The 22,079-nt window shown below is 53.4% G+C and overlaps 1 protein-coding gene across 1 annotated transcript in view; it reads right to left on the reverse strand.

The window, feature by feature from the left end:
• Nucleotides 1–1,956: 1,956 nt before the first annotated feature.
• The window catches only part of HIF3A (hypoxia inducible factor 3 subunit alpha), a 26,595-nt gene continuing 6,472 nt past the window's right edge, over nucleotides 1,957–22,079 (reverse strand). Inside the window, 8 exon segments of the mRNA XM_077747193.1 lie at nucleotides 1,957–4,635; nucleotides 7,907–7,988; nucleotides 9,546–9,663; nucleotides 10,932–11,203; nucleotides 15,974–16,078; nucleotides 16,592–16,782; nucleotides 17,904–18,022; nucleotides 21,814–21,973. Coding sequence (XP_077603319.1) covers nucleotides 4,538–4,635; nucleotides 7,907–7,988; nucleotides 9,546–9,663; nucleotides 10,932–11,203; nucleotides 15,974–16,078; nucleotides 16,592–16,782; nucleotides 17,904–18,022; nucleotides 21,814–21,973 — 1,145 coding nt within the window. The 3' untranslated portion in view covers nucleotides 1,957–4,537.

The following is a 22,079-nucleotide window of genomic DNA, read 5'->3' on the forward strand; positions in this document are numbered from 1 at the left end:
CCCGCAGTTACCGTGTTCCGAGGCCGCAGAAGTTCTGGGGGGTTTAGGGTGGGATTCCCCCTGCGTCTCCTCGGGTTGGTGGGTGTGGCTGCCAGGCAGCCCCGAGCCCAGCGTGGAACCTGAGCCTGGAGGCTGGCCCCGCTGCCAACGATTTGTGTGACCTTGAGCAGATCGGGGCAGTTACTCACCCCCCACCCCCCGAAAAATGCGTGGTTTCTCAAACCAAGGGAATAAAGTTTCAACCTTGAGGGCAGTGTTCCTAGCTGTTAACTGAAGGCGCCCTGGGTGCCCTAGTCCCGAGCAAGACCCAGAAGTTTGGTTACGTACGCCGTCTCCCTTCCTCATCCTCATCCTCAATTCCTCAGCCTTCCTAGGTGCCTCAGGGCCCGGAGGAAAGAGCCTACATTTCTGATGACCTAGGAAACGTCTCCAGATGCCACTCCCACCCCTACCCCCACCGCCCCCAACTGTACACCCTCGCAAGCCATCCTTTCCAAGCCCTCAGGGGCTACCCATGTGGATCTATGGCTCTAAATACCTTTCGGGCCTTACTGCGGCTCCCCTTCTGGAAACGCAAGCTAGCCCACTCCCCAGCCTCCTTGTCTTGGCAGCCTGACCCCCACAACCTCCTGTCACAGCCAACAGTGAGCCTAGAAGGTGGGTACTGGTATCAGCTCCATTTACCGCTGAGGACATTGACACTTGTAGAGGTCGTCAGACTTGCCCAAGGTCATCCAGTGAGAGCAGCAGAGCCAGAACTTTGGCTTGTCCCACCTTAATTCCTGCGCGCTTGGGTCCCACTCAACTCTATGTTCTGAAGCTCACCTTGTGGGTTACATTTTTGAGATTTTTAGGGGTGTGTGTGGGAAGGCTGCTGTAGTGGGATTGGATCCTGGATCCCAGTCCAGCTCAGCCCTTCCCTGCTGTGTGACCTTGACAAGTGACCCTCCTCTCTGAACCTCAGTTTCATCCTCCATGAAACAGGGACAATAACCGTGCCTGTTGTGTACAAGTAGAGGAAAGTTCGAGAGGCTCCTATGAGTAAGGTGTTTGGCTGGGGGCCCAACACAGAGTACTTTTCTTATCTGCTCCATTGTAAATACCCAGAGTGGGACTGGGTACCCAGAGCTGGGAGGGAAGCTCCCGGAGGGGCTCTCCCTGCAGGGCAGGCAGGGAAGACTTCCTGGAAGAGGGGAAGCCTGAACCAAGACCTAAAATACGAGTAGGAGATAACCAAGTGAGAAGAAGGCATTTAAGGTGAGGGGCCAACAAATGCAAGGCTTGAAGGTGTTTTTTCTTTTAAAAGATTTCTAGATGATGGGGGAGGTGCCTGCCTGGCTCAGGCAGTAGAGCATGTGACTCTTTAATCTCAGGGCTGTGAGTTCAAGCCCCGGGTTGGGCGGAAAGATTACTTAAAAATAAAATTTAATTTTTACCAAAAGATTCCTACGTGGGAAAGGAGTTACGAGATGATCTATAGAGAGGGGACGGAACAGGCACGCCCACCTGGACATGAATCTGCAGACACGGAATCCCTCTGTCACACACACACACACATACATGCTCAAGTACAGAGCACCGTGTGACGCAGGCCGATCTCAGTATATGGAATGACAGTGGCAAAATAGTCCCGTGCGTGTAAGCATAATTGCAACACCACAAAACCTCCCGCACTCAGGAACGCAGAAACCCCGTGTAACCAGAAGCCCGTAAAGCAGAGTCCTTTCACTCCGACGCTAACACATACAGCTAGAAGGAATCACAGCCCCTCCCCCCAGCGGGTTCACAGAATTGTCATAGACACATACATAGAGTTACAGCATCACCAGACATGCAATGTTATGGACCCGCCTAGGAACACAGAGTCACACACACAGACTCACAGTGATATACACGGCCAGTATACCCACACACCCGGAAGCGACCCCATAGATGAATCCACGTGCAGAGCTCTGGTGCCTACCAAGGCGAAGTCTTTATGGCGGTATACAGATTAGTGGGTTTCAGAGCCAGAGTGGCTGGGCCATTCCCTTCCCCTCCCCCAAGCCAGTCCAGTTCCCTCCATCGAGGGCCGGGGTTACCTCCTGAGGGAAAGAGGGACTGGAGCCTTCTCCCCCCGTAGCACCAATCTGGACAGGCCATCCCCTGACAAAACAGAGAAGTGCCTTCCAAAATGGGGGTGAACCGAGCTGAGAGAGGGAGGCCTTTTGGTGTGGGAGACCAAGAGTAGCACCATCGTAGAAACGGGGTCAGAAGTAAGGGGGATACACAGGTAGTGGCAGAGTACTGAGGAGTCCCGGCCTCTCCCCACCCGTGATATGCAGATAGGGCTGTGCGCGTGTCCGTGCGGCTGGGGAAGCCTCCTGGATTGTAAGGAACCCCCAGGTCCCCCGGGTACCTGGGGTGAAGTAAAGGGAAGCACGTCTCAGGAGAGCGGGCGGCGGGGTAGTAGTGGTTCTAGGGCAGGGAAACTAGGGACGTGAGGTCAAGAATGGAGAGGCTTAAGCATGAAGTTCACTGGCAGAGGAACCTGGGTTGGGAAGACTTAAGACAGCAGGAATCAGGGCAAGTTGAGTAGGGCAGGAAGCCCAGAATCAAGAGGGTATGGTCTGGAATCAGAAAGTCCAAGGTCATTAGATTCAGAACCAGAGGAATCCCCAGGGTGGTGTCCAGATTCTAGAATCAGAGGCACTTGGAGGCTGAGTTCTAGAACCAAACGAATTTTGATCTGAAGTCAGAGATCACTGGAGGCTGCGAGGCCTCGAACCGGAGGGATCTACAGACCACAAAGAATGGAATTAGGAAAAGTCTGAGGACTGAGCTCTAGAACCAGAGAGGTTTTGGAGGCAAGATGTAGAATCAGGAGCTGGGGGCTGTAGGGTCTAGAACCAGAAATTTTTATAAGTCAAGATCTAGAATTAGATGTCTGGAGGCTAAGTTCTGGATCTAAGATAATTTGGAGTCAAGATCTGGAGAGGGAATTGGAGATTGTGAGGTCTAGAACCTGGGGAACTGAGAGGGTGCAGTCTGGAATCAGAAGACATCTGAAGCCAAGTTCAAGAATCAGGAGAAATGAGATCATCATATCTGGAATCAGAGGGCCCTGGGAACTGCAAGGTCTAAAGGTTTTATAGCCTCGAACCGTGAATGGTGGAGGTCATTAGGTCTAGAGCAAATGAACTGGGGGATGCCATTCAATCTGGAAGTACTACAGTGGTTATAAGCTCAAGCCATAAAGCTCCTTTTACTTCTTTTTGATTGGGAAAGCAAGTCTTGAGTGTAGAAAGTTGAAAGGGAAGGAGCTGGGCGTCATGAAGCATCATGTTTTGGAAATTTAAGAAGTCTGGATTTGGATCCAAACATATTACAGATCAGGAAGACTAGAACCCATATGAAGTTTAGGCTGTGGCGTCCAGAATCAGAGGCAGTCATGGGTTGTAAGACCGGTAACCAGCAGGAGTTACAGCACGTGACCTCTGGTACAAGGGGGAGACATTTACAAGGAGTGGTCTAGAACCCGAGGAGAAGTCAGTGTGAGGTCTAGAACCAGAGGAGCCGGTAAGGTTCTAGGCTCTGGAGCCAGAGGGACTTGGAGGTTGTGAGGCCTAGAACAAGGCAGCCGTGGAGGAGACCGTGAAGGACAAACCTGACGCTGGAGGTTGTGAGGTCCAGGACAAGAAAGAGCTGGACGTTGTGAGGTCTGGAGTCAGAGGGGTTTGGAGCATGTGAGGTCTAAGACTGCCGGGGGCTGAGCAGTCTAGAACCAGAGAGGGTCAGGAACTGAGTGGCCTAGAACCGGAGAGATCTGGAAGTTGTAGGATCTGGAAGCAGAGGAAGTTGGAGGCTGGCTGCCCCTGGAAACGGGAAGTCCGTGAACGAAGCCAGTGCCCGGGGGAGACTGGGGGCAGCAGAAGCCCCTATGGAGGGGCAGGCAGAGCAGGGTGGCCACTTGGGAGGCTAAGGGGATTGATCTGAAGTTGCTAGGGGTGCGGTCTGCCCCAGAGGGCCCCCCCCAAAAAAAACACCTGAAGAAGGGGGGTGGGAATCAGAGTCCTGCATTCTTATGGACCCCGGGCAATTCATAGCGATCAAAAACCCATCGTGAAAACAACAGACATGGATGGAAAGAAATGTGACTGTGGTTACTACGCATACTCCCCAGAGCCCAGAAACACAGACCTGAACCCCCACCTCCCCGACCCCTAATTACCCAAAATCAAGCCAGGAGAGTGGGAGAAAGGGATGAGGTAACCAGTACAGAGAACCCCAAGGGAAGTCCTGAGAGAAGGAGGAAGAGGGGGCCAGGGACCCCCTCCCAGAGGTCACTGAGCTGAGACCACCCCCGAAAGCCCCCAGACGTGGGGGGCAGAGGGGTGAGGGCTGAGGTAGGCCCGAGGTGGGCGGGGGCCGCTGAAAGGAGAGGGAGGGAGCCCGTCTCCTGGGGCTCCCATCCTGTGCTTTGGCTGCCGGCGTGGAGTGTGGCTGAGGTCCTTTGGGGAGTGGAGGGGCGCGGGGAAGAGGGCCCGGCGGAGCCCGCTCAGTTGGCCTGGGCCGGGCCTGCCGCTGGGTGGAAGTGGCTCCTGGGCTCCGCAGTGTCCTCATCCGGGTAGAGAGAGAGCGGCGGGGGACCCAGGCCTGTGGGGGAAGATGGAGGATCAGCCAGCGGGGAATTACCTCCCAGACCCGTTTCTGCCCCTCCTGATGGTGAAAAGCGTGGGTGGGGAGGCAGGCATGCCCGGGTTCACATAGCAGCAAGCTCTTGGCCCAGTTCTGTCCTCTGAACCTCAAGGGCCCAGGATGCTTAAGGCAGTAGTTAGTAGCTGGGCCACGGGCGCCGGGGTGGTTCAGTCGGTTAAATGCCCGGCTTCAAATCAGGTCACGATCTCACGGTTTGTGAGTTCAAGCCCTGCGTTGGGCTCTCTGCTCTCAACATAGAGCCGGCTTCAGATCCTCTGTCCCCCTCTCTCTGTGCCCCTCCCCTGCTCATGCTTTCTCTCAAAAATAAAGAAGCATTAAAAAAAAAAAAAAAAAGCCTGGAGCCAGATGCTGCCTGAGTTACAACCTAGGCTCTGCTCTTTACTTGCTGTGCGACCCCAAGGCGGTGACGTCACCTCTCTGTGCCTCGGCTACCTCATATGTAAAATGAGCTAACAGTACTTCCTTTCCGGGGCTGTTGTGGGGAAGTAAAGGAGTCAATCCACGTGAAGTGCTCGGGACAAAACTAGTAACTTGGTGAGCGGCCAGTGAGCTGTTGTTCCCTAGGAAACGGGGGTCCTTCTGTCTACCTCCTGTGGGAGAATTCACCCACTCAGAAAATATTTGTTGAGCTCCTGGTATGTGCCAGGCACCGGGCACACAGCAGTTAACCGGATAGACGAACCTCCCAGCCCTGACACTGCGGTGAGAGGTATCAGTTGGGTCATGTACACAAGGCTCAGCCCAAAGAGTGGTTCAGAGTAGGCGCCAGGCAAATGTTAGCTCTTCGTTTACAAACATGCACTGAGGCCCTGCTCTGTGCCCGGCCACTGCCCTGCCTCACACAGACGGTAGAGTATGGCAACCACAAGACAAGCCTGGCCCCTGCCCTCCCACGGCTCACACACCCATGGAGAGGACAGCCAAAAATCAAACAATGACATGAACACTTGCATAAATATGGGCTGTGATGCGTGTTGTGAGCCATGAACTTAGGAAGTTAGGGAGGGCTTCACAGAAGGGGTAATACTTGATCTGAGATCAAAAGGATGCAATAAATAAGCAAAGAATAGAAAGAAAAGTGTTCTGGGCAGAAAGATCGGCATATGCAAAGGCCCTGAGGCTGTCTCCTCTAGCAAGATTACTTCAAAGTCCTTACTGATGCCCTACAGAGTCCCCACTGCAATCAGCCCCCCACCTCTCTCCCCTCCTCTCTGCTTCAGCCCTATGGCCTTGTTTTCCCCAACTAAGACAGATGCACTCCTACCTCGGGACCTTTGGATTTGCTGTTCCCTCTGCCTGGAGTGCTCGTCCCCTGGAAATGGTCACAGTTCACTCCCTCACTTCCTGAGGTCTTTGCTCAAACATCACCTTCTCAATGAGACCACCCTTAACCGTACTACTTAAAATCAAAATCCCACCGGGGCGCCTGGGTGGCACAGTCGGTTGAGCGTCCGACTTCGGCTCAGGTCATGATCTCACGATTCGTGGGTTCAAGCCCCGCGTCAGGATCTGTGCTGACAGCTCAGAGCCTGGAGCCTGTTTCAGATTCTGTGTCTCCCTCTCTCTCTGACCCTCCCCTGCTCACGCTGTCTCTCTCTCTCTCTCAGAAATAAATGAAACATTTAAAAAATCAAATCAAATCAAATCAAAATCCCACCACCCCAGGTTTCCTTTTCCTTCGCATATATTGTTTTTTCCGGAAGCGCTTCTGTTCCTCTCTCGCGCTCTTAATCCTATGTGTTTCTTTATTCTGGACTGTTCCCTCCGCCAGCATGGCAGCCCTACGACGGCAGGGATTTCTCTCTTGTACAGTCATGTCTCCAGCCCCTAGGGCAGTGCCTGGCACGTACTGTGTGCTCCATAAATAAGTGTTACGTGTAAGAAGGACAGAAGGAACCAAAAGACAGTCACCGTGGCCGAAACAAGATGTGAAGCCGAGCATGGTGTGAGATGAGGCACCGGGCAGACCCCACAGGACTGGAGTACAAGGTTGAGGAGCTTGGTCTTTCTTAGAAGGGCAGTAGGGAGCCATGGATGAGTCTGGAGCAGAGGGAGGTCGGGGGCAGATTCGTGCTTTGGAAAGATCTCCTAGCTAACGCCTGGATGTTTGTTTGTTTTGGTTTTAAGTTTATTTATTTATTTTGAGAGAGAGCGAGCGAGCGAGTGTGTGCACAAGCCGGGGAGGGACAGAGAGGAGGAGAGACAGAACCCCAGCAAGCTTCGTGCTGTCAGCGCAGAGCCCGATTCAGGGCTTGAACCCACAAACTGTGAGATCATGACCTGGGGCGAGATTAAGAATCAGACGGTTTGCAGGGGCGCCTGGGTGGCTTAGTCGGTTAAGCGTCCAACTTTCGCTTAGGTCATGGTCTCGCGGTTCGTGGGTTCGAGCCCCGCGTCGGGCTCTGTGCTGAGTGCCAGCTCAGAGCCTGGAGCCTGTTTCAGAGTCTGTGACTCCCTCTCTCTCTGACCCTCCCCTGCTCACGCTGTCTCTCTCTCTCCTAGAAAAAAAAAAAAAAAGAATCAGACGGTTCACCCACTGCGCCCCCCAGGCACCCCTGCCTGGACGTTCCGAGAGGAGCTGTGGCTCCGGACAGTTATGCTGGAAGGTGAGGTCAGTAGCCCGAACAGGCACGGCAGCCAGGCTCGCCGTGGGGAGGGGCTGTGGGACCAGTGTCGCGCCAGCACAGACCTTTCTCGAGCGTCTGCTGCCAGCCGGGACTTGTGCCAACCTTCCCGGGCTGCCCCTCCAAGGCCCTGGCAACCTCTCCTTCAGGTTAACAACTACTGTAACAGATCCTACCTGGTGGAGGGGTGAGTACTGAGGCTCCAGAAGCAGAAACTGCTTTCCGGAGCGGCGCAGCGGGGGATGACCAAGGCGGACGGGCCGCAGAGTGTGAGCAGACACAGGCTTCGGGAGCTCTAGCTTGAGGCTGGGCTCGGCCTCCACCCCAGGCAGCAGCTTTGGCAAGCCCCTGCCTCGCTTGCTTGCTTGCTCGAGCCTCTCTTCCCCGCCCCCCCCACCTCCCCGGTGCCGCTGAGAGCAGGGAGGGGCTGTCTCTGTCTCTACCAAGGTCAGAGCCAGGCACTGACAGCTCCCCACCCTCACCCCTGCCACCTTCTGGACTGCCCACCCCTCTCTCAACCATGGGGGGTGCGTCGTAGGAGGGAAAGGGACCCAGCTCCTCTGTATACCCAGGGTGCTACTCACGGAGGGGCTCATTCAGCTCCAGGAGGTGGGTGCTGGGGTCCTGCTGGCTCCCCGGGGTGGGCCCTCCTGTCAGAAGGAAACTCTGCAGGACAGAGACAAAGCCGCCGCCGCCACCACCACCACCACCACCACCACCACCACCGTCGTCGTCAATGCCCCAGGAGGCAGGATGGGGGGGGTGGCTAGGAGCTCTAGGGGCCCCGCAATGGCTTATGGGCCGTGTGACTTTGGGTTAAGCCAACGTCCTAGCCTGATCTCCTCCGGGTGCCCCTCCGGAGCCTCGGTCCCCCCTTCCTCCGCGCCCCAGCGGGCCGGCCTGGGCATGTGGACTCCATCAGCGTGCGGCCTTGCTCTGTGTATTCCTGTGGGTTCACCTAACGGGAGATGCTGCCAGCGGGAGGGGGAAGCGGGGTGGTGTTTGATCCAGCTGCTTCCCTGCCGGCTCGTCCCGGCCTGGCCCTGGCCCTCCACGGAAGGTGTCTACCCCTACCTGCTGTCTCTGGGATCTGGCGACCATCGCCCTGCCCTGTGCCTTCAGGCTACACACGCCGTGCCGGCCCCAGGGCGCTGCGCCCCCTCCCGCTGCTTCCCTATGTTTCGCCCACCCCTCGGCCAGTAGTCTCGATTTTAAATGCTCCTCAACACCCCCATCGGAGTGTGCTGCTTCCTGCCCAGACTCTGAGTGACGCGGTTGCTTGACCTCTCGTGGGTAAGTGTGGATACCACTAATAATAATAATAATAATAATAATAATAATAATGACAACAACATCTCAAGAGGGGTCATAGGGGGTAAGTTATGTAATCATGCAGAAGGCATTTAGTGCAGCGTCTGCCCCGTGGTAGGCACTCGATAAATATCAGCTGTTGAGACCAGCCACCACACCTCTGGTGTTCACCTGCTCGTGCAAGCGGCACTTTTGTTGGCATCAGAGAGCCATGGAGGGTCCTGGAGGGAGGCTCTGTGGAAGCGGTGCAGGCTGGGCAGGGTTGTGGAAAGGGCGTCCCGGTTGCCATCGTGCAGAAAGGATGGCAGGGGTGAGATGGAAGCAGGGAGACGAGGAAAGAAGGGGGGAAGGGGGGGAGACGGGAGGCAGGGGGTGCTGCTTTCGTCTGGTTGTTTATATCATGTTTGTTGACAGGCACTAAGGATCAGCTAAGGTCTTAATTTCATTTGCTTCTCACGGCAGCCCTGCGGGATGTCACCATCCCCCTTCCCAGAGGAGGAAACTGAGGTTCAGAGTGGTCACCCTACCTGCCCAAGGCCTCACGGTCATTAGGTGGCCGACCTGGGACTTGAACTCAAGTCTGTCTGACTCTAGGGTCTGGACTCTTAATGCTATGCTAATAATCCAAGGCCGAGAGCTGTTCTAGGTCTGCGAGGGAGGCCCGGGGGAGTGGAGGAGGGTCCTGCACCCAGCAAGTTTTGTCATTTCTCCCCTTTACTCTGCTTAATTTTTCTTCTTAGAACTTACCACCAACTTACATAAATTTGCATGGCCTCACGTGGACGACTGACTTTCCATCTGACCTTCAGCCAGCCCTTGCCCCTCTCTGGTTTTCCCACCCATACATAAAACAGTAGGTTTAAGCCTGCTGGGTTCCGAGGGCCAGAGAGTCCCATGAATCCCCCAACATACCAGGCTGAGGGGAGGCAGCAGGAAGTTTTCGGGTTCTGGGCGTGAGGACCGTTTGGGGGGTTTCACTCCCAGCAGCTCCACCCCCTCGGCCTCGGCCTCTGAGCTCTGAGCCAGGGTCCTGGAGAAAAACAGGTAAGAATCGGAACACAACAAACCTGAGCAAGTGTGGGCACCGCCGGGAAGAGGTGATGAGCATTCATTCATTCCCCCAAGTGCTTGTTCATTCCTTTACTCCTACACTCACCATCTATCTGTCCACCCATCTGATCATCCATGTACCCACCCATCAACCTACCCATCCATCCATTTATCCATCTACCCACCCATCCTTCCATCCACCCATCCACCCATGTACCCACCCATCCATCCACCTACCCATCTATTATCCATCCATTGATCCATCCACCCATCCAAACATCCATTCATCCATCTATCCAGCCAGCCAGCCAGCCACTCATGCACCCACCTACCCATCTGTCCAGCTATCCATCCATCCATCCATCCATCCATCCATCCATCCATCCACCCACCCACCCATCCATCCATCCATCCATCCATCCATCCATCCCTCCACCCATTCAAATACCCATTCATCCACCCATCCATCTATCCATCCACCCACCCACCCACCTACCCACCCATCCATCCAGCTGTCTATCTGTCTATCCATCCATCCACCCACCCATCCAAATATCCATCCATCCATCCATCCATCCATCCATCCATCCATCCATCCATTCACCTACTCTATTCATTCATTCCCTTCCTCCCTCATTCAGTATGTCTTTATTAGGCACTCACTATACATCCAGCACCAAGCTGAGAGCCTTGGGAAACACTGAGATGTAGCCATAAAACCTCAGAAGGATCGTAAAGGGACCATTCTGGATACTAAATGGGCACATGTCTACAACGTGGAGTGCAAAACCTTGAGTATTAGTAATTGAACGTCTCTGGAAGGGGGACACGGACCCTCTGAAATTATATGCACAACTGTGCATCTGTATGTGTGCGAATGTTCTTGGGAAAGAGTCCGTAGCTTTCAACAGATCCTCAAAGGTGTTAGGAAACTTAGTTCCAGACAGTTGCTTGGACACTGTTGCAACGTCCCCTTAACTGTGACAAAAATTGTCACGAGGCCAGATATAAATATGTTCCAAAGGAGAGGGCCCTGGCGGCTGGTGGGAGTTGGATAAACAAGAAGAGCGGAGGGCCCCGCCTAGGCAGAGACAGAGGTGGGGACATGCATGGCGCGGGCTGGGGACGCGGAGGCCCGGCACGAACAGAGGTCAGCAGGAGGAATGACGAAGGACGAGGCTGACACAGGAGAGGCAGGGACAAGATGGGGGCTCCCTCCCTTCATGCCTTCCCTGCACTGTGGCTCACCTCTTCCGAGCCCCAGCCGCAGGGGACGATGCCAAAGGGTCCCCTCTGGAGGGGCTGGAGCAGCTCAGCCGGGGGTCACTCCCCCAGCGGGGCAGCAGGGAGGGCTCAGGGGGTGGGGGCGACAGGCCATGGAAGCTCCGTGCGCGGGGCCGGGGGACGGCGCCCCGAGGTCTGTGGAAGGCCCGGGGCAGCTGCTCGCTGGAGTTGAGCTGGAAGTCGTCATCCATGGAGATGTAGGGGGCCAGCATCTCCAAATCCAGAGCGTCGGCGTCCTGCGGGAGGCAGGAGGAGGTTAAGCGCAAGAGCCTTGGCCTCGGGCGGGCCTGGGCTACAGCCCCAGCTCCACCACATCTGAGCTGTGTGGCCGAGGCCGAGAGCCGAGGGGCGCCTGGGGGGCTCGGTGGGTGAAGCGTCCGACTTCAGCTCAGGTCATGATCTCACGGGCTCATGAGCACAGAGCCTGCTGCACATCCTCTGTCGCCTTCTCCCTCTGCCCCTCTTGCTGCTCAGGCTCGCTCTCTCTCTCAGAAAAGTCTGAGCTTCAGTTTCCTCATCTGTAAAATGGGTGTAAGGACTCTGTGGTAGCCAGTCACCAAAATGGCCCTCAAGCATCCCTACCCTTGGTATCCACGCCCTAGGTAATCCCCTACTGCAGTGACGACGGTGGATCTGGGACCAGAGGATATTGAGGGGATGATGGAGTGTGACCCCCCAATGTTAGATCATAAAGAAAAACTGTGGCTTCTGTTTTTGCTGCACACTCTCTGGTCACTTGCTCCAGGGGGGAGCCCCGTGGAGAGGCCCCCATGGTGAGAAACTGAGACCCCCTGCCTGCAGACAACTGAGTGATCTCGGAAGCGCATCTTCTAGTCCCTTCCAAGCCTTCAAGTGACTGACTGCAAGCCCGGATGACCTGTTGACTGCAAGACGTCTCATGACACCTCTCCCAGGAGAGACTCCCAAGCAAAGTCACCCCGATATGTGGCTCCCAGGCCCCCTGGCCCCCGGAAGTCATGGCAGGTAATACACACTTGTTATTTTAAGCTTTAGGGCAATTTGTTTCCCAGAAACAGATGATGGGATTTTGCTGCCATGATAAAATGACAAAAACCTCAAAGGCAGGGTGGCTGGGGCACAGGGCAGTGGGCGGGGCCTGGAAGGGGCATGAAAGGCCTGTGGGAGGGGCGCCTGGGTGGCTTAGTCGGTTAAGCGTCCGACTTTCGCTCGGGTCATGATCTCGCGGTTCGTGGGTTCGAGCCCCGCGTCAGGCTCTGTGCTGACTGCCAGCTCAGAGCCTGGAGCCTGTTTCAGAGTCTGTGACTCCCTCTCTCTCTGACCCTCCCCTGCTCACTCTCTCTCTCTCTCTCTCTCCCTCCTAGAAATAAATAAAACATTAAAAAAAAATTAAAAAAAAAAAAAAAGGCCTGTGGGAGCCTAGACGCCTTGAACACACTGCTAGTGGAAACGTGAACACGAGAAGCCAGCCCGTGAAGGCATACAGGGAGGTGAGGGAAGTGTTACCAGAAGCCCGAGGAAAGGAGGCTTTTGTTTTGGGGCAGCTAACGGTTAGTACCAGTGTTGCCTGCAGTTTTCCGGTACAGAGAACACGTAAGTAGTGCGCCAGGCGATCTGGCGACAGGATCCCCAGCCAGAGTGGGGACTGGCTGCCTGATCTCTTGCCTCTTGAGCAAAGACAAGAGGAGAGAAGAGCTAAAAGGGAAATGTTAGACGTGAAGGAGCTGGGACTTGAAGGTCTGGAAGATTCTTTTTTTTTTTAAATGTTTTATTTATTTCTAGGAGAGAGAGAGAGACAGCGTGAGCAGGGGAGGGTCAGAGAGAGAGGGAGCCACAGACTCTGAAACAGGCTCCAGGCTCCGAGCTGGCAGTCAGCACAGAGCCCGACGTGGGGCTCGAACCGAACCCACGAACCGCGAGATCATGACCTAAGAGAAAGTCGGACGCTTAACCGACTAAGCCACCCAGGCGCCCCAAAGGCCTGGAAGATTCTTAACCTTCCCGCGAAGCGAAAAAGGAACTTTACCCCAGAGGGGGCGTGGCCTCTGCCCGGGCTCCTTGGGATCTCCTGCGTGACCCGGTGACGGGCCCCTGGAGCCACACCTAACGGCTTTCGCTGACAAGGTGACTCAGGCTGCGGGCTGGCTGTGCCCGAATGGCCAGCTGTGCGGTGAGAGGGTTGGGGCCCCGTGAGATCAGCCTGACCTCCAGGGGAAGCGCGTGTGCTGGGGAGGTCGAGATGGAGATCAAGGGCAACTACGTGGGCAATAATTCAGTCGTGTCCACACAGTGAAGATTCCAGAACCGCAGCTGGGATGGGCTTCCTGGAGTGGCGGTGGCCCCTGTGCGTCGGGGGGGAGGGGGTAATGCATCCCTGGGGTCGCGACAGCTTTGCATTTGGGAACCTCCTCGTCTCGGATTCCACCCTCTGCAGCTCTTCCTTTGCCTATAATATTCTTTTGCTATAATAAAACGATCACCCTGGGGCGCCTGGGCGGCTCAGTTGGTTAAGCGTCCGACTCCTGATTTTGATCTCACAGTTGCGGAGATGGAGCCCCACGTTGGGGTCCAAGCTGGTAGCAAACAGCCTGCTTGGGATTCTCTCCCCCCGCCCCCAGCTCATGCGCTTGTGCACGCGCTCACTCTCTCTCAAATAAATAAGCTTAAAAAAAAATTCCTAGAAATCAACCTAAGTCCAGTGCTGACCTCAGTTCTACAGCCAGCTTTAGCAAATTATTGACACTGAGGGAGTCAGTGAGAATCTCTGAATTTGTGGGCAGCTGGTGTGAAGCGAGGGTGGCCCTGCGGCCCCCATGTCACAAGTCTTGGAAGACTTGGCAGACTGGAGGACTGCGACCTTCACCTTGCACTTGGCTGACCCAGGGAACTCCCCAGGTGGTGAAGGACACTAGAATTGAGAAATGGTTTCTGAGCCAAGGAGGGCATTCTCAGGAAGGGATGCTCTGAAGCTGAAGCCAGGGCGTGACCATAAAATTCTTTGATCAGGAAGATCAAAGGCACTGCCTAGAATGTTCTTCGGGCAGATACACTGGAGCTTAAGGATGTGCTAACTGATCTTCTCAGACAACAGGGCTCCTATTAAACTTCCACACACTGTCACTCAGCATCTCAGCAAAACCCCAAGGTACTGAAGGGCTTATTGCAAAGAGATCTGCGGGTGTGACTTTTGTCTAATGCAGGGCACTAAAGATTATTATACAAACAGAAACACTGCCACCTTGGACTGGAAGGGACAGAGATAACACTAAATGGAAAGAGACCTTTGGGCTACCAAAGTTCCCTAACAATTACCTTTTATGAAAAACGGAAGAGGATTCTAGAATAATGGAGAAAGCCGCTAAGGAAGTACAGTAAAACCTTGGGTAGCGAGTAACTTGTCCTGTGAGTGTTTTACAAGACCTATAAGCGTTTCTAATAAATTTTAACTTGATAAACGAGCGACATCTTGCAGTACGAGTCGTACGTGACGGTGAACGTCACGTGATCGCAACTGAGCCAAGGGTTCTTGAGATTCGCTTTGATATGCGAGTACTCTGGATGACAAGCATGTTTCTGGAATGAGCTGTACTTGCAAACCAAGGTCTTACTGTAGTAGGAATGGGTTCTGGTCAAGGAACTTCCCATAGTTGCCCAACCGGATTTCAAAACTGCTGTGGACCAGTGACACCTGTGCTCTCTCCTCTTCCTTTTTTTTTTTAAATTTTAAAAAATGTTTATTTTTGAGAGAGATAGAGAGAGAGCGAGCACAAGTGGAGGAGGGGAGGGAGAATCTGAAGCAGGGGCTCGAACCCGCAAACCGCAAGATCATGACCTGAGCCAAAGTCCAACATTTAACTGACTGAGCCACCCAGGTGCCCCTCCTCTCCCTCTTTTTGCCTAGGAGTTGCACGGCATTACTCTGTGCCTGTCCCACCACTGTGTGCGGGGTGTGTGGCTGGCACATCACCTGTCTCTTTAGTTCACAGGCCAACAGAGGGAGAGCTTCGCCACACCCAGACCTGATGTAGGTGATGAGATTCTGGACTTCGGACTGATGCTGTCATGGGAAGACTTTGGGGGCACTTCGGAGGGGGTAGGTGTATTTTACAAGAGGGAGAGACATGCATTGGTGGGATCCCCAACGATCCTTGCCTTTTGGTGTTCGCCCTCACTACAGATGCCTTCTGCCTCATTCTAGGGTTGGTCTATATGATCAATATAATTCGGTGAAGTGATGGGAGGTTGCTTCCATGATTAGGTTATAATCTTCTGGCTTGGGCTCACTCTTGTTATCTCTTGGATTCCTTGCCTTGGGGGAATCCAGCTGCCATGTTGTGGGGACACTCAGGCAGCCTATGCGGTAAGGAATTGAGGCCTCCAGCTAGAGCCAGTGAGGGGCTGATGCCTGCCAACGACTATGTGTGTGTGTTTGGAAGTGGGTCCTCTAGCCCCACGATTCCCCTCATGGAGAGCTTGACTTCAGCCTCATGAGAGACTCCACAAAAACCATCCAGCTAAGCTGCTCCCAGATTCATGAGTCTCAGAAATGGTGTGACATAATAAATGTTAGTTATTTAAGGGGCTCAGTTCTGGGGTAGTTTGTTACGCAGCAGTAGGTAACTAATGTATCATGTCACTGTCATTTATCTAGCCACTCAGTCAGTCATCTAAACTTTATCCATCCATCTGTCATCTATCTAAGGAACCAATGGCCTAACTACCCAGCCAAACATCCATCCATCCATCCATCCATCCAAGTATCTGTCTAACCATCACCCATCCATCTATCCACCATCAACCACTTAATGAATACAGTGGTCCATCCAACTATCCATCCATCCATCCAAATAGCTGTTTACCCACCACCCATCCATCTACCCACCATCCTCCACCTAATGGATACAATGGCCTTTCTATCCATCCATGCACTCATCCACTCAAAAATTCTACCACCTTTCTCTAAGGCTCATGTATGTCAGTCCCCAGAGCAAAGAGGTCAAGACTGCTCCTTCCATGCCAACCCTTACCTGAGCTATATCTAGATCTGTGTCCACAGTCTCAAGGTCTTTGCCAGAGGCCAAGAGCTTGTGTGTATTCTCCATGTCCATGAGTGGTTCATCTGGCAGATCGGCCTGTGGGAAGAGAGTAGATACTGAAGAAAATCTTGAGCCTAGAAAATGTTAACGGTAAGGTAGTCTGGACATTTGAGCTCAGAGGTAGAAGTGAAGGTCAAATATCAGACAGCGGGGGACCCTCCCAATAACCAATGAGATGGCTGCTTGTTACGATCCTAATTTTATGGATGCAAAAACTGAGGGCCTGCTTGTCCAGGGTAACACAGCTGGTAAGTGGCAGCGCCAGGATTTGAATCCAGGTTTGGGTAATTCAAGACATTAGACGTTCTTGACTCTTTGAGGTCAAAATTCAGAGAGCCTGGACGCTTAGTCACAAGCGAGGAAGGGGTCACCCTTGCCAGTCCCAAATATCCCAGGTTTTGGTCAGGTAACAGTTGAAGAATCTGGGATCTAGGTCTTAAAGAGCCCCCAAACCCCATCTCACCCCAACCTTCCCACTGCACAGATGGAGAAACAGAGGCCCAGAGAATAGCAAGGATCCCAAGGGTTCATGTGAGAGGAACCACTTACCGGAAGAGGGCTTTGGGGGCACTGTGTGGCTGGGGGTGCATTGGGCGTGGCAGCTACTGAAGTCCCATCCAGGATAGGAGCCAGGAGGCGACGGAGGTCAGGGCTACAGTAGCGGCGGGGGTCAGCGGCCAGGGTGGCCTCGCTCAGGGCAGGGGGGTGCAGGAAGGCCAGGATCCGGGGACCAGAAGCATCTACGGCACACATCGGTGGGCAGGACACAGAATGGTCATCCAGACCTGAGGGGGAGGGCCCCCCATCCCCAAACCCCAGGGAGCCCTGTTGACATTTTCGACCACCAATCAGGGTGACGCTGTCCACAGTGCTGGGGAACTGAGTTCTGGAGAAGGCTTGCCAAGGTCTGTCTCTTCAGCTGCCAGATTGCGGTGAGACCCCTGAGGGTCCTGGAGAGGCCAGCGTGGGGGAGGGGGCACGCGGAGGGCTTGGGAGAGTAGCAACTGCCCAGCGAGGGGGAAACGTTTTAATATTTAAGAATCAGTACTGCCGGACCAAGGCACGTGACTGACCCAGTTCTCCAGTGGCCCAGAACCGTGATCAGTCACTCAGCTCTGGGGGGGGCTTTTGCACGTTAGGAGAAAAGACTGGCCCAGGGCCCTCAAGGAGGTTCTAAGGTCCCTGGAGGTCAGTTCTGAGCCAGAAAAGGAAAGGATATCAGTAACCCCATGCCACCCCCAGGAGCTGCCAGCAATGGCTTGGAGAAGGTGATAGCCTTGAAAAGAAGCTTGTCCAGGACTGAGGAGTCGGGTGGGGGGAGAAGGAAGAGGTAGAAGGGAGCTGGATTGGGGAGGGCCAAGATTACTGAACGCGGAGGAGTGAGGTGGGAACAGGGAGCCAGCTGATGGATGGGGGCCATGGGGAGCCACAGCAGGGTTCAGAGCAGAGGAGCCAGAAGACCGAAGGAGTCANCTGGGGAGGGCCAAGATTACTGAATGCGGAGGAGTGAGGTGGGAACAGGGAGCCAGCTGATGGGTGGGGGCCATGGGGAGCCACAGCAGGGTTCAGAGCAGAGGAGCCAGAAGACCGAAGGAGTCATCCCAGGGGCGCAGACGAGGAAGGACAGAAGAGAGAAGAGCTTTCTGGGCAGAGGAGGGAACTGCCAGTGCAGAGGCCCTAAGCCACGAGAATCTAGCATATTCCATGAGCGCTAAGGAAGCTGGTACCGCTCAGAGTGTGAGTGAGAAGGGGAGGGAGGCAGGAGGCAGGTCACACAGAGCCCCGGGGAGCCTCACTATTAAGGCTCTCCCTCCAGCCTCCTGGGGCCACCACCCCTCCTGGTCCCAGCCCCGCCCCATACCAAGGCTGTCGCCAGCATCAGGGGCGTCCTTCTGGGAGCGGGTGCCCCGCTGAGCGGGTCTGCGGGAGTGTCGCTCGGTTTGCTCCAGGGACAGCACCACTCCGGTCTCTTCCACCCGGCTGGGGTACAAGGCGAAAAAAGGAAGTCAGGGAGGGTCATCGGCCTCAGCCCAGGCAGCCCGCTCAGATGGAGTCCCGTCATGGGGGCGGGGGGCAATCCCATGCAGGGACGGGGCAGCACTGTACAGAAAATATTTTGCCACATTTACTTGTTTCTCTTAAAGATCTGATTTTTGCGGAATGCTTTTTATTATAATAGCATTTAAAATAAAGTTATGTGTGTCTTCCCAAGCTCTCTCTGTGGAAGGAGACAGAAAAAACGGGCTGGCATTTAGCACAGCCTGGGGAGGGGAGGGGAGACAGGGATGGGGGCGGGGGGAAGGAGGGACAGAGAAGGGGAGCATGAAAAGGCATAAGAACAAAATATTCTCTTTATATTTACTTATAAGCATATTCTTATAAACGGATCGATGAAGTATATATACTGGACGTTCTTACCTTACCAAATATGAAGAATTCAGAGGGGTACGTTTTAATGAATAAGATTTTATTTATGAAGCTTCTATTCATAGACATTTTTCATAGTCAAGGGAATGGGTTTATAAATATATTCTTATGTCCCCGCGCCTCCCTTCCCCCCAGGCTCTAGCTGCTGAGAAAACCCAAATGTTCGCTGAGCAAACTGGCTTCTGGAGAATTGGTCTGGGGGCTGAGAACCAGGCCCTTGTTTGCATAAAAATACCCAGGGGAGCAGGTGGGTGGCTCTCCCAGGAGCTGTTTGAGACACTATGACCCTTCCCCATCCTCACTGAACCCCCTCCTGGGCTGGAAACATCCCAATTTAGGCTGGACCAAAGCCACCCCAACCCCCTTTGAAAAAGCACACACAGCCACACGTATACACACCCAGTACACACAAACACAAAGAGGAACACTCCTATACACCCAAGTGTATACACAGACAGGTGTGCATAATCCACTCTCGTGCTCACACGTGCATATCTGGCACACCTGCTCATTCCATAAACATTTCCTAGACAACTAGTGTTGCCTAGTGGCTAAGAACAGTGGCTCTACAGCCTGTGGCCTGGGTTCAAATCCAGCGGTGCCACTTCCAAGCTGTGTGACCTTGAGCATGTGGCTGAACCTCTCTGTGCCTCATTTGCCTCCTCTGGAAAGAGGCAAGAATAATAATACCTCCTCCTCAGGTTGTTAGGAGGATTAAATGGGCTAATACACATAAAATGCAGAGAACTGTGCCTGGTACATGGTGAGCGCTATGTAAGAATTTGTGCTAATCGTTAATTGAACACCTACCACGTGCCAGGCGCTGTTCTAGGTGCTGAAGATTCATCAGGGCCCCATGTAAATGAATTGTATTTTTTAAATAAATTTTTTAAATGTTTATTTTGAGAGAGAGAGAGAGCAAACAGGAGGGGCAGGAGGCGGGGAGAGAGGGAATCCCAAGCAGGCTCTGCACTGCCAGCGCTGAACCTGGTGCAGGGCTCAAACTTACAAACCATGAGACCATGACATGAGTTGAAATCAAGATTTGGACACTTAACCGACTGAGCCACCCAGGTGCCTGATGAGTTGTATTTTTGTAAATTCTGTAAAGCAATTGCTTACTGCAGTGGAGGGAGGCTCAGGTCTGGAAGGGGAGAGGTTTTTATACAGCAAAACAGAAGTGCCTGCACACACACAGATAGCCACATAAGTGCACACCACACAATACACACCCAGAACAAGGCTGATTAGTACCACATGCTCCTTATGTCGCTGAGTAAACTCCTTTTCATTCCTCACCCATTTCTGCCAATAAAACTGAGCTTAGCTTAGAGTGCAGAAGATTAAAATCACAGGGCCTGGCCATAGAAAGGCAAATCTTCACAATGAATAGGAGTTTCCAGCAGAGAGGGGGGCAGGTCCCCCTCTCCTTTGCAGTAACAAATGGCCTGACCTCAAAGGTTCTGATTTGAAAAGGTGCTAGTTAAAGTGAGGGCATTCCATTCGGGGCGCCTGGGTGGCTCAGTCGGTTAGGCGGCTGACTTCGGCTCAGGTCATGATCTCACGGTTCATGGGTCGGAGCCCTGCGTCAGGCTCTGTGCTGACAGCTCAGAGCCTGGAGCCTGCTTCAGATTCTGTGTCTCCCTCTCTCTCTGCCCCTCCCCTGCTCATGCTGTCTCTCGCTCTCAGAAATAAATAAAACATTAAAAAAATAAAAAATAAAAAAATAAAGTGAGGGCATTCCAAAGATAATCAGTCTTGTATTCTTGTCCGGTGTAAAGACTTGTATGGATACTTCTGTTTTCTACTAGAATCTGTCCTTGATCAAAAAGACATAGGAAGACTCCTGGCACTTTAGAAATTGATACCATGACCTGGAAGGTCATCTTCGGAGAAAAGCTGTAATTCTCCCTGTCTTATGTGCTAATTTGCTGCCCTCATCACAATGTGGTCATGGCGGAAAACCTCTGAACGCTTAATGCCGTGGAGGAAAGCCTGTGATTTACCGCTGCACACGCACTAGCATAAAACAAAACAAGACAAAACCGGACAGAACAAAATGCTGGCGGCCATGCAGACGAACCTTCACATTGCTGGTAGGAATGTAAAATGGCACAGCCTTCCCAGGAGATGAAGTTAAATATACACTGACCATACGACCCGCCCATTCCACGCCTAGGTGTTTACCCAAGGGAAATGAAAACATGATCTTGCAAAATCTTGTATGAGAATATTTACAGTAGCTTTTTTCGTAATCACCCAAAATAGGAAACGGCCCAAATGTCCCCCAACTGGTGAGTGGATAAACAAACTCTAGTCTGTTCATAGTCACACCATAGAGCACCACTCAGCGTGGAAAAGGAGCTACCGGGGCGCCTGGGTGGCTCAGTCGATTGAGTATCTGGAGCGTCCGACTTCGGCTCAGGTCATGATCTCACGGTTCATGGGTTCGAGCCCCGTGTCAGGCTCTGTGCTGACAGCTCACAGCCTGGAGCCTGTTTCGGATTTTGTATCACCCTCTCTCTCTGCCCTCCCCGGCTCGCACTCTCTCTCTCTCTCAAAATAAATAAACGTTAAAAGCTTTTTTCACAAAAATGAGCTACTGACACATAAAATATAGATACATTTTAAATCTATGATGCTAATTGAAAAAAGCCTGACCCACAGGGCTACCTACTACAGGATTCCATGAGCATGACGTTCTGCAAAAGGCAAAATTCTAGAGTCAAGAGAACAGTCTGGTGGTTGCCAGGGACAGGGGTGGGGGACGGGGTGGGGTGGGGATTCACTATGACAGAATGTTTTGGGGCAATTTTCTAAAGCTTGATCGTGGAAGTGGTTACACAATCCCGTGCCTTTGTCAAAACTCCTAGAACTGGATACCAAAAAGAGTGAATTTATTATATTCAATTTTTAAAATGTTTTTTTAATGTTTGTTTATTTTTAAGAGAGAAAGAATGTGAGCGGGGGAGGGGCAAAGAGGGAGACACAGAATCTGAAGCAGGTTCAGGCTCTGAGCTGTCCGCAGAGAGCCCGACACGGGGCTCGAACTCATGAAGGGTGGGATCATAACCTGAGCCGAAGTCGGACGCTTGATCGATTGAGCCACCCAGACGCCCCTATACTTCAATTTTAAAAAGCAAAAAAGTCCCCGTGATTCTGCTAGATTTACTTTAATTTGAATGGAGTCTTTTTCAATTTAAACGAACAGCAGGCACACCCAAGCACACGTGTGTACACCCGCACATACCTGTGTGCACTCGGTCACACGTTCTGCATACGTACATGTGCGCACTCCCGCTTACAGACGTGTGCATGACAAGCACACACACCTGTCCACACACATGCAGACCACACCCACACACACAGCACACACCCCCCCCCCNTCAGACTGGGGACCCCGGCCCCCCGACACCACTGTGGCCTGAGTCTGGGTCCACAGGTAGCCACCGCTCCGGGCCAGGAAGCGATACTGCCCTGTTACTGCCTGGCCCTTGCTCAGCACTGGGGAGGGGGACGGGGAGGGGTCAGGGCCACAGAAAGGGCAAACGGGGAGAGGAGGCTCTGGGGGTGGGGTGGGGCATGAGGGAGCCAGGGACGGGGACCCTTC

The sequence above is a fragment of the Crocuta crocuta genome, unplaced genomic scaffold, assembly GCF_008692635.1.
Source record: "Crocuta crocuta isolate KB4526 unplaced genomic scaffold, BGI_CrCroc_1.0 scaffold334, whole genome shotgun sequence".
NCBI lineage: Eukaryota > Metazoa > Chordata > Mammalia > Carnivora > Hyaenidae > Crocuta > Crocuta crocuta.